The sequence below is a fragment of the Schistocerca americana genome, chromosome 3, assembly GCF_021461395.2.
Source record: "Schistocerca americana isolate TAMUIC-IGC-003095 chromosome 3, iqSchAmer2.1, whole genome shotgun sequence".
Taxonomy (NCBI): domain Eukaryota; kingdom Metazoa; phylum Arthropoda; class Insecta; order Orthoptera; family Acrididae; genus Schistocerca; species Schistocerca americana.
The window spans coordinates 168,727,493-168,740,487 of record NC_060121.1 but is presented as its reverse complement, the minus strand read 5'-3'; the positions used below and the strand labels follow the sequence as shown (position 1 = coordinate 168,740,487).

The window sequence follows — 12,995 nt, the reverse complement described above, 5'->3', positions numbered from 1 at the left end:
TGGTTCTGATCTCTGCCTAGTGTGTATATTTAGTGTAGTGAGTGCTCCTATAGAAATCAGCAGTTGTAACACGTCCATAGTTGTATTTCCATTTATTTTGTTGTGTATGATTGTGTTGATAGTTGTTATTGTTGTTTCGATATGTGGGTTATTTGGTGGTCTATGCAAGAATGGTGTAATGTCTGTATTTGTGTCTTTGTATTCTACATATGTCAGGTAAAATTTTTCTTCTATATATAACATGTGTGTCACTTCATGTTCTATTTTTGCTTGTTCTGGTGGCTGTCTTAAGATTTCGTTTTCCTCTGATTGTTTAATTGATGCGTGTTGTTCTTTGTTTGTTTGCTCTGAGATGTTTGAGTCCATTACTGTATTTTCTTCTTATTCTGATTGCACATTATTTTGTTCTAGTATTTGTTGTACTTGTTGTTTGATGTTTTCTAATTCTGACTGTGGTATCTTGTTATTTTTGATTATTACACGGATCTGATCAGCTAGTCGTTGTTCTGTTAAAAATTTTAATTCTGGGTATCTGGTAATAAATGTTGTGTATACTTGTGATCTGTATCCGGTTGTGTTTGTTCCTAAGTTTGTTGCTTGGTAATAACAGAACATGAGGTGTCGGTTAACTTCATCTGACCACCTCATCCTCTGTCTTTGTTTTCCTTCTAGAGTGGTTACAGGAAGCATATCCTGCAAAACAGCTCTATTTGGATTTAAATCATTTTCCGTGTGGCTAGCAGTGTCGTTACCATTGTGGACGGGCATAGGGTTCAAGCGTTGTCCCTGACCATGACAGCGCTTGTCCGAGGCTTCATTAGTTCTGTCCAGAACCAACTAATCACATTAAAAGGGGGGTTAGCCCTATTAGTGGTTTGTTCTTTTCGTCGCCTTTTACGACTGGCAGAACATACCGAAGGCCTATTCTTTTCCCGGGCCTCCACGGAGTTTATTATTATTATTATTGTTATTATTATTATTGTTATTATTATTATTATTATTATTATTATTACCATTACTTCAGCACATGTGATGCAATTGTTTCTTTATTTTTCTGTTCTGCTTGTACGAGGGTGTGTCAAACGGAAACATTAAATATTTTTTAAAATATAATGTATTGTGCAGAAGTGGTACAAAGCTGTATCACTTTTAAACATAATCTTCATCACGGTCAATGCAAGTCCTCCAGCGCTTACGAAGTGCATAAATTCCCTTAGAAAACAATGTTTTGGTAGTCCGCGCAACCACTCATGCACCGCATGGCGTACCTCTTCATCAGAACGGAACTTCTTTCCTCCCATTGCGTCTTTGAGTGGTCCAAAGATATGGAAATCGTTTGGGGCAAGGTTTGGTGAGTGTGGTGGATGAGGAAGACACTAAGAACGCAGGTATGTGATTGTTGCAACTGTTGTTGGAGCAGTGTGGGGCCTTGCATTGTCATGTTGCAAAAGGACACCTGCTGACAGCAATCCACGCTGCTTAGATTTGATTGCAGAGAGCAGATGAGTTTTTAGGAGATCTGTGTATGATGCACTGGTGGCAGTGGACCCTCTAGACGTGTAATGCTCTTTTTTCGTCCCAAAAGAGAGTCAGCATAACCTTCCCTGCCGATGGTTTTGTTCGAAACTTCTTTGGTTTTGGTGATGAGGAGTGGCGCCACTCCTTGCTCGCTCTCCTCGTTTCCGGTTGGTGGAAGTGAACCCAGATTTCGTCCCCAGTAACGATTAGCGCCGAAGAAGTTCTTCACAAGCATCAACACGTCGTTCTCTCATTTCAGGAGCCAGCACCCATCTTGCAGACACTTTGTGAAACTGGAGCACATGATGCACAATGTGGTGTGCCGACCCACGACTAATCAGTAAACATGCTACAATGTCATTCAGCGTCACTCTGCGGTTTTCCTTCACTATGGTTTCAACTGCGGAAATGTTCTATGGAGTCACAACTCGTTGTGCCCGACCTGGACGAGGAGCATCTTCCACTGAAGTCACACCATTTGCGAACTTCCTACTTCATTCGTAGACTTGCTGCTGTGACAAACATGCATCACCGTACTGAACCTTCATTCGTCGATGAATTTCAATAGGCTTCACACCTTCACTACGCAAAAACCGAATAACAGAACGCTGTTCTCCCTTGGTGCAAAGTAGCAAGTGGAGAGGCCATCTTTAAACTGATACTGCGACGGTATGTGTGCATCTGCACTATGCTTACACCTACAGGCCATTCTGCTATCTGTTTGTAGCACGCTTACCACCTTAAAGGATAACAGCGAGAAATTTCGATTTGTTATTACAAATTTAAGGTTTTCATTTGACTCACCCTCGTATATTCTGTGAAACAACAAATTTACTCCATAGGTTTACCACTTTAAAAGAAACGAAGCGAGAGCAGACTCATAACCATGTTGACCCATATAACGCTTCCACGCATAATACAATCCAAAAAGTTGGTCATTGGGGTTTGAAGCCAGGACTCTTGGTACGACGCCCTAACGCTCCACAAGTAGCCCACGGAAGCCATTAATTTTAATTTCTCGCAGTTATTCTTTTCCCGTGCCCCGTAGCTCTGGTGTTATTTTTAATTAACGTTTACGCTCGTTCTACTGGGCGACAGCACATAGTACGAACTAAATAGGAGTTCTGGTTGATACTCTATCGATACGCAACGTTTGATATCGATCTGCTTATCTGACACCTGGAGGTTTGGGTGTAAGATTCCGAAAGGTTGTTGCACGTTTTGTTAACGTCGACGTGAACCACGCGAATTTGAATAATCCTGTCCAAACAAATGCTCTATATTGATTGAAGAATGCATTTTTATGGATACGTCCCTCAAAGCAGTTTCTCTATTACTATTTAACAAATCGGGAGCATTTAGAATATATTTAACCTACCTGTAAAAATAAACATCTCATCGTTGCAAAGTGGAGCACATTTGGGTGAAATAGTTTTCACGATGCGGCTGTTTATGCTTGTCTACTTCTACAAAGATTTTATCGTAAAATGTCCGATAAGTCCATCCTAACCACGAATCAATAATGTAAGGAAATTAATCTCGTCCGATGAATGGAAGAATGCAAATTTTGAAAATTCTTCTTGCAGCTCTTTTGTGAACTTGCCTAAATCCGTGCAGGCCACATCTACATTTTTTTTTTAAATTCATAACTTAACTTGTCAGCAATTTTTCGAACAATACGACCAAATTTCCAGAACAGTTGTTGTATTCACAAGAAAATACAAGGGAATGTCTTTCCTGACGAAGCTATGGTATACTATACTGTGACGGAATGGCTGATCTTGTTCAGATTTTACTGCTTGAGCTGGGCGGGAACTATTGTACGTAGAATTGTACTGGCAGCTTGTGTGATCGAAATTAATTACGTGATCGAGCTGTAAAATTATTTGAAATTTTAACTACAAACCAAAAACGGAATATGCTGTTGAAAAAAAGTGTGCTGTAAATGATTGACTGACTGATGAAATCACTATGGTGAGAATGACATTTTTTGAATAATTTCGCATGGCTTGCACTCTTTAAGGGGGTAGGACGTCAAACGGGCTGACTTGGAGCAGGAGAGGCACCAGAGGACATTTTTAATTTCCACTGTCTATAATTTTACAATTAAATTCATAAAACTTTGTCACCATGACCAGGAAGGATTCAGGATTCACATTCGTAGCAGCGGAAGTTCAAAAACATAACAAAATAATTTTTTTACATGTGAAATTTCATCATTTTTTCACTTACTATTGGCTGCATTTGTTGCTATAGGTACACTTTTCTTCATAAGTAAGAGAGACTGTTCGATGAATTTTGCACAGCATACAAACCATACTTACAGGTGTTTGAAGCTCTAGAATCTATTTAATTTATGAAAAAATGAATGAGCTGTTACGTTTTAAACTTTCTGTTTAGAAAAAAATCAAATTTTTTTAGTTAGTTATCTCAATTCTTACCACAGTTTTAATAGATTTGGAAAATTCTAGAGTTTCATACACCTGTAAGTATGGTTTGTATGCTGTGCAAAATTCATCAAAGAATCTCTCTTAGTTGTGAAGAAAAATGTACCTATACCTAAAAATGCAGCCAACAGTTAGTGAAAAAATTATGAAATTTCAATTTATTTTCTTATATTTTTGCACGTCCACTGTTATGAGTGTGAATCCTGAATCCTTCCTGGTCATGCTGACAAAGTTTTATGAATTTATTTGTAAAAGTATAGACAGTAGAAAATAAAATGTCCTGTGATGCCTATCCTGCTCCAAGTAGGCCCGTTTGAGGTCCTACGACCCTTAACGATATACTGTGTATGAAATTTAAAAAAAAGATGCAAAGGTAGAGTGTGAATCCGTATCACCAGCGTGACAAGCGCCTACCTATGCGTCTGGGCTGCTCTCGCCCCGTCGGAATATGACCAACGTTACGTACATGGGGCGAAGCATAAAACTTAAGCATAGATTTTTCTCGAAAATTAGAGGTGTAGCGCGAAAATTTGCCATTCGGGTACCTAGGACAGGTCCCTCTACAACACACCTAAGACTCATGTAAATCCGTGATTAACAGGAATCATTGTTCCCTTGTTAGACTTTCAGTACGTATTGCAAGTAAGTTGTTTAGGTTTTTATGTTGGTAACGACACGTAGCGCTCTGTATGAAAATCACTGGCTGTGCTGTGTGCAGTCTGTGGCTGGCTGGCATTGTTGGAATATTCACTGTTGTAGTGTTGGGCAGTTGGATGTGAACAGCGCGTAGCGTTGCGCAGTTGGAGGTGAGCCGCCAGCAGTGGTGGATGTGGGGACCGATCGATCGATAATGCTTCCCTGTTCACTAATTGTTTCACTGTCTACATCATTATTTGCCGCCCGCTCCATTTCCCTATCCACAATTACGAAATTACTACTTTGAATGTCTGTTAATTCATTACACGGTGGTGCTGATAAGCAGCGCTCGTAGTCACTATCATTTCTCAATTTAATTTGGAGCTTGGCCTTATGTTTTTCACAAGCCATAATTATCACATATTTCACACGATGACAAAAAAAGCACAATTTGAAGAGCAAGAATAAGAAAACACATTAACATCGCACTGAAAATAATATCTAGTTAATTGCAAGCGCAGCTGCGAAATACTTGGTGCAAATCAATATGCATGCCACAACTGTTTTGCTATACAACAATGAAAAACTACAACTACAAAGGAAATTCTCTCTATAATTACGCGCTAGCAATAAACAATAGCTACAGTATTTACACAAACTACAAGAATAAATCAGAAGATTCCAGTGAGGTATCCTCGGGTAAGGGTCGACATATGAAACGTCCCCTTACAAAAATTAATGAATGACTGTCCTGATAAACCTCTTACGTTATTTGATTTTCAAACAGCTGAGCAGAACTGAACGTACTAAGACATTTCGCTCTTTCCTTATTCTGATCAACACTAAACTGACACACAGTATTCTTAGCGCAACGCAATCTGACTTTGAATAACCTCTACAAAAGAATGGTCCTGGCTAACAATATCCTATACGTTTCATGAATCACTTACCTCACAAAAATCTTCGCTACTCGATCTACTGCAATACAGCGAGCGCCAATACAGCCAGCTAAATAAAGATTCTAACTACTGAAGGCACTAACTACTGATAGGCATAGTTAGCAAATGAAAGATTTTGATGGAGAACAAACGATGTATTTACCTTAATAGTGCTCAAAAGTCATCATATATATATATATATATATATATATATATATATATATATATATATATATATATATATATCATTTCATGAAATGTGGTCTTACAAATTTCGTTTTTCTGACGAACACACGTCCAGATCGTCCGCTCTCAAAACCCTGCCACCTCTCTCCCCACCACTGCTGGCGGCTCACCTCCAACTGCGCAACGCTACGTGCTGTTCACATCCAACTACCCAATACTACAGTAGCGAATATACCAACAACGCCAACCAGCCACAGACTGCACACAGCACAGCCAGTGATTTTCATACAGAGCGCTACGCAACGTTACCAACATAAAAACCTAAACAGCGTACTTACAGTATCACTCAGATGGATCTCGTGCTAAGACAAGCAGTCTTGGATTCGGATGGCCTGTACCACTGTTCTTTTGGATGAGTGATTTATAATATATGCACATTTTTGTTCGGTACTGAGCGTTCTAGGTCGTTTACATCCCTGGTTAGTGTTACACGGTGCTACAGTAGGTAAGTCCAGGCGGGACCATGTTCCCCAGCCCAGTGTAAGAGCAGATTGTGCGGTACTCCTCACCTGGACGGCGTTGATGTCGACCATGGGGCAGCTGACGCGGTGCTGCTGCTGGAACTTGGGCTGGTAGGGCTCGAGCATGCGGATCTTGCCCCAGCGGTTGAAGAAGAGCGCGATGGCGGCCAGCCACAGCACCAGCACCAGCAGCACTATGAGCGCCTCCTCGGCGCGCACCACCACGCCGGGGCCCGACGTCGAGATGGGCGGCCCCTCCTCCTCCGGCGACGGCCCTCCGGCCCCGGCGCCGCCCCCGGCGTCCCCGGCGCCCCCGGCGCCGCCGCCAGCGCTGGCGTTCCAGGCGAGTGCGCCGCCCACCGTCGCCGGCCCTGCGGCACGGCACGGCGCTCCATCTGACAACACCACACCAGCCGGGCGTCGCTGCTGTTGGCAGGCCTGGCGCACGCTGCTGTTGGCAAGCCTGGCGCACTACTGTACTATTTTGCCTGGAAAGGTCACTCTCTTACGCACCCCTCCCAGATTTAGATCTAAATCAACTTAGTGGATAGCCCGTCAAAAACTGAACACAGATCAGGCATGAAAACAGGAAGAACGTGTACTGAACTATGAAAAAAGAAGCGAAATAGATACCTTGAACGGTCCAAGACTATCGTATCTTCCTTTGTCGTCGGCGTTGTCGTTGTTGCCGTGAGGCACCGTTATACCAAGTGGAAAGGCGCGTCGATCTTAGAGCATGAGATATGGTAACCTTAAGTCATTGACAACACACAACGGTCACGGTAGCACCTGATTCCAGAATAGCTGCAGTAGTTAGGATCTACGAACTACCCCCTCTTTACCAAGTCCTCAAAACTTAACTCGTAACGAGATCCCTTCGAAGCAAATTGTCATAACGATCGTCTATAAAGGATTCGTACAACGATAAGAAATGCTACAGTTTATGGAATAATAACAGATACGACCAAACTGTCTTGTTTCTTCTGTTTTATTTAACGTAACTTTGTTCACAGTTTTTATTTCGCATTCACCACTCATTCACACTGTGATTTGGAGGATATGCGAGTGCCTGAACCCTAACTCCCAAGTTCCATCGAAACCCTTTGATGAACAGTTTTGGTTGCTCGACACAAACAGTCAATGATAATGATACAGTATTTCGTAACTGACTCTTCTAGTTTAGCCAACGCCTCTACGAATGTTTGTTAGGCGCAAGACAATTACAGACTTTTCTCTCTGATCCGCAATTATTATGAGTTCGTGTAAAAGTTAACGTTTTTCTCCTTTTCATAAATTGGAGCCCGCTCTCGCCGATACAATTAAAAAAACGGTCTCAGTACCGCGTCCCTCGTGAGATGCGTATAGATTTATGCCAGAATTGACCGCTCTGTAGGTGTACTCAATTTAATGACCACACTTCACTATCCGCGATTTCGTGTAACTAAATGTCCTTTTGTTACTTTGATTGTATACCGTAGTTATTTAAAACTCACCCCTATATTTTTTCACTGTGCACTATTAGCACTTCTTTACTTGTTTTTTTTCTAAGAGTAAACGAAAAAAATGACGCCGTATCATCGGCTTCGTCGATATAAAGCAAAACACTTCAATATGCCCAATTTTACCTCTTCTTATAGGATCGGCTACCTTACTGATTAATTTACTATATATTATTTCTAATAACACTAAACAGGTATCGGCGCTATATTTTAATTGTATTCAAAAGCATGTTATTATTATTATGACCAACCAAATCGTAACAAATCGCGCGGCGTGCGTTTTTAACGATAGCTTTACACTCGCCCAGCCTTTATTCATGCAATATAATATGTAAATATACAGAGAGGACCGAAAGATCGATCTCTCTACCGTAACCAATAGAGGCAAATACGCTATTCAAGTTCCGTTACATCTATCTTGACGCGTATTGTTACACAAGCTCAAGATACGTAACATCGAGCAAATTGCAAGAATCACGGGGTCGTGGTTGTGTGGTACGGTGTTGGACAGCAAAGCAGCCGATCTGTGTTGAAATCTCTCTCGTGCCCAGTTTTCTTCTTGCAAAATTATGAACTTTCCGTCCTGACACTGACATGTCTGCTCACCTTCTGTAGTCTTGGTAATTATCGTGCTACACATTGGTTAAAGAATATGTGTCACGAGGTAAGAAAATTCAGCGTCGCAAGTAAATGTGACGAATAGTGAGAGCAAGCGAAATTCCACATAGACGTCTCACAGAGACGGAAACAACAAGTAAATGGATGTAAACTATGTTACAACAAAGGAATTCAAGAGCCAAAACTTCCAAAAAGGAAAGCAAAAGCCATAACAAATCTGAATACAGTGAACAGACACGTCAATGACCGGACGGAGGGTTCATAATTTTGTGGGAAAAAAATTGGGCACAACAAAGATTTGATCACGGACCTCCCCCGTCGCAGTCCAACACAGTGACCAAATAACCACGACACCTTGGCTATTGAAAATCACTCTATGTTGCACATTTTGAGCTTGGGCCCTTCATTGTATCGATTTTGCTTCTTTTTTCATAGTTCAGTACACCTTCTTCCAGTTTTCATGCTTGACCTGTGTTCAGTTTTTGACAGGCTATCCAGTGGGGCAGCTTACTGCTAACTCTGGGGGGGGTACGATGGCGAGTTTCCTTGTTAGGCTTTAAAATCTGACCAAAAGAAGTTTAAGGCTAAAGCGCAACCGCTTGTCTTCAAAGTATGACGACATGACACTGTTCCGAAGAATGTGCAAAGTAATATGGAATTAGCTGCTCAATTCAGTAAAGTAATGTTGCCAAAATGAGGGGTATGATACCTATGAGAATAAGATGTTTCAATTACAGGAAGTTTTATTCAGACCGTGCAGAAACCAGCACAAGGGACTCTGCTCAAATCCTCTCACACTTCAGTTGCTGAGAAAAATGCCATTATTACAGTAGCAAGCTGGACGACGTGCTCTGCACGACCAATACCCACTAATCATCGCCAGGCGGCCATCCGCCTACGGCCCTCGGCTGCTTGCGGACCATGTGGTGACGTAGACACCAGAGAGCATCGTCTCTTATGCCCTCACGTCACAGAAGTGTGGGACCTTGCGCGTGTGCTATTAGCGCTGATCGGTGGGACGACACCAGACAATGTGTCAATCGACTGGTTCCTTACCCCTGATATTCAGACCAACCCCCGAACACGACGTAACGCAATGGTGTGGCTCTTGGGCCACACCATTTTCACGATCTATGACCTTTCCCTCACCGATACTGTCTCTTTCATGGAGTACCTGTGGAGCCAGCATCGTCTGGCGGAATCTGACCGGAAATATACCATTACTTTTGCAAGATTTCTGAAAGTTGCAATGGTTCATGGTTATCAAAAGGTGTTCCGGGTTGACTAAGGCACCCCGTCCAGGAATTGCCTGAGTTTACCCCTGGATCCTTGTCACTCGGACTTTCAAACTACCCTTGACTTGCCTATACCCAATATTTGACATTGGCCTTCTGGGCATCACTAGAGTAGACGTTTCTATGCTACTGATGGCAATTGGTAACATGGGAATTGTGTGAACCTTGTATGAAAAATTATTGGAAAATTAGAAAACACGTAATCTATCATAGACGATTATTACTTCGTTAATTCTATGGGCGATGGGATTATCTCGCCAGTTTCGTTTTCATTTGTGTGCGCTGCCGTCCCCGTTTTTAATTTACCTTCATTTCTGTCTTTATTTATTTCTTCCTTTTTAGTTTCTAAACTCATCACTTGCTTCACACCTGCAGAGAGAGGTGTATTTCTGAGTAGTGTGTCGTCGCCCCCTGAGGCATAGCAGAGTAGGCCTCCGCTTTTATTTTCGGTTTATGGCAATGAGTCTTGCTACTAACTGCACCATGCTTTACGTGCTGCGTCGACACTAAAGGATGGCGGCAATTTTGGAGAGGAAAAGGTAGGGCTAAAAAAATTAAAAAAAAAAAAAACAAAAAAAAGAATAAAAAGTGCAGAAAATAAAAAAACAAAAAAAGAAAAAACAAAAAAGTGTATTTCTGAGTCGTGTGTCGTCGCCCCCGAGACATAGCTAAGTATGCCTCCGCTTTTATTTTCGGTTTATGGCAATAACTCTTGCTACTGACAGCACCCTGCTTTACGTGCTGCGTCGACACTAGAGGATGGCGGCAATTTTTGAGAAGAAAAGGTAGGGCTATAGGGGAGGAAGGAGGCCCAAAAAAAAAGTTAAAAAAAACCGCAGGTGTATTGCTTCTCGGACTGCAGCGGGAAATGTAATTACTGCCTGTAGCAGACATTCGACGTTCGGATGAGACAGGTACATTTGCAGAAATGGGCGACCGTGAAAGAAGGGAACGTCTGATCAACATTGTGGCGTATAATCGCCGAATCAGCTCTAGCCGGGCCGCCAGGAGGAACGTAGCCCACGACCACTGTTAGTATCCATACCACACGTAATGTGTACAAGGTTTCTTAGCCACGTACTTCCGTTTACTGTAACAGCGTTACCACCGTCATGGGATTTTCGTCGTACAACCGGTTCACAGATAAGGTTCATCTATGAATATTTTGGTGTGAAAGAAATGAAAAAGCAATCGGAAAGAAATGGAAAGGAGATAACGACTTACAGTCGCACACGACACTGTGGGACTGCAACGGCGAGAGTGAAAATTCCACTCGGACACGGTCCCCGGCACACCAAAATTCCCAACTTCCTGCTCGCCGCACCGCAACGACCCCTGCCCATTAACCCTTACTCGCAGATTTCGGATTCCCGTAGGAATTCGGACTTTGAGTGTGCATCCGCACGGAAACTTTTTCGTCAAAGAGCAGTGGTGCACATAGTATTATAGATATCCGACAGAAGAGACACCGAGGGACAGTACATGATTGCGACTAATAATTACTATCTGTATAACTGCTGCTAGGCATCTATGAAGACGCATCGCGTTCTTCCATGTTTCAAAGGGGTCGTTTCTCCTCACAAACTGTCGTGCTGGTAGGGGTGTTTTAACATCTGATGTTATCGACAGCACTGGCAAGTACAATACTGTTTGGCAGGGGCGTATATTTATTACGGACGGTCGACATTCCTGCTGCAGAACGGAGCCGGATGACGCAGTCTTTGCACGCAGGGACGCATACGGCACTGATATGTGTAGGTGACTGACTCCATCCCAATACTGGACTCGCGATTGGGAGGACGACGGTTCAAACACGCGTCCCGCCATAATGATTTCGATTTTCTGTGAGTTCCTTAAATCGCTTCAGGCAACTACCGGGATGGTTCCCCGTCCTTTACTTATCCGATGAGACCGGTGACCTCGCTGTTTGGTCCCCTTCCGCAAATCAACCAACTAACCAACCAACTCCATTACCACCTTACATTGGGGAGGCACTTTGATAATGTTTTCGGTCAATTGAAAGAGACTTGAACTGGTAGATTAAAGGGAGAATGTTGCATATATGGAAATTCTGTCGGATGTGCAAAAACTGTAGCAGTGTATTCACGTTGCCTGGAAGAACCGAAGCGTTTTATTCAATGCAGTATGTTGTCAAATATGCATAGATCTTTAGGAGATCTTGGGGGCTCTTTAACATATCCGAACAGCAGCGAAATATCTAGCATCGAAACGCTGCAGATCCTTACATACATTATTTACGAATAACTTTTATTTCTTTTCCCCACACGGAAGTATGCTGCAGTTTTTCCCAACAAAATATTGCTGGAATCAGCTTTTTGCAAGACCTTATTGGGAATGGATATGTTGAAAATCATCATTTAGTGTAGTTACAATCCTTCTCTGCGAAGAAGGATGATACCGGTTTATAAGAGATTAACGCTGCTGCCCCATTTGTCTACTTCATGCTCACCGTGTACGGTACCACACCACATTGCTGCCTGTACTTCACTGTGAAGGCATCGTTAAGTTTGTTGCTGGGTTGACTGTACTAAAACACAACAAATTAAATTTGTTTGGTGGACAGTAAACGATTACGCTGACACGCACTGCATCAGTAGTCATCAAGGGAAATGATCAGGACATATTGAACAGCCGGCCGAAGTGGCCGTGCGGTTAAAGGCGCTACAGTCTGGAACCGCGGGACCGCTACGGTCGCAGGTTCGAATCCTGCCTCGGGCATGGATGTTTGTGATGTCCTTAGGTTAGTTAGGTTTAACTAGTTCTAAGTTCTAGGGGACTAATGACCTCAGTAGTTGAGTCCCATAGTGCTCAGAGCCATCTGAACCAACCATATTGAACAAAAGTTCTGAAGCTCAAGTACAGAGTACTAGTACAAGTCGTACCCTGCTCTAGACGTACTGGAGTACCCATGATGACCTCAGGCGCTGCCAACCTAAGAAACCACCATATTAAGACTGAAACCGTAAACTCCCTCCTGATCACACGTGACAAATTAAAAGTATATGCTACAATAAACTAGGATATACAACTGAGGCTACCAGGGCACCATCATATATTTTACCCTTTACAATCTATGAACCAGCTCAAAGGTCAGTTCTGGGAGTATCGTGGAAAAGACGGAAACGTCCTGATCAGGAACATCCTTATGGTTTGGAGAAGACAAACTCGCAGCTGTTTCGCAGCGTCGTGGGAGAGTCTCTACGGAGTTGGGTAGAACTTGGTTGAAGACTGCAGACACAGTTAAGTCTGAATCGGGCCACGCAAAGTGGCATTAGTCGCAGGCAAAGCAGGAATTTTAATACTCCAACGCTACACA

The 12,995-nt window shown here is 42.6% G+C and overlaps 1 protein-coding gene across 1 annotated transcript in view; it reads right to left on the bottom strand.

Moving 5' to 3' along the window:
• LOC124605947 overlaps nt 1–12,995 on the bottom strand; it is a gene marked incomplete at its 3' end in the record, with an annotated part of 49,772 nt that overhangs the window by 11,349 nt on the left and 25,428 nt on the right. Inside the window, exon 4 of the mRNA XM_047137907.1 lies at nt 6,295–6,521. Coding sequence (XP_046993863.1) covers nt 6,295–6,521 — 227 coding nt within the window. The remainder of the gene's footprint in view (nt 1–6,294; nt 6,522–12,995) is intronic.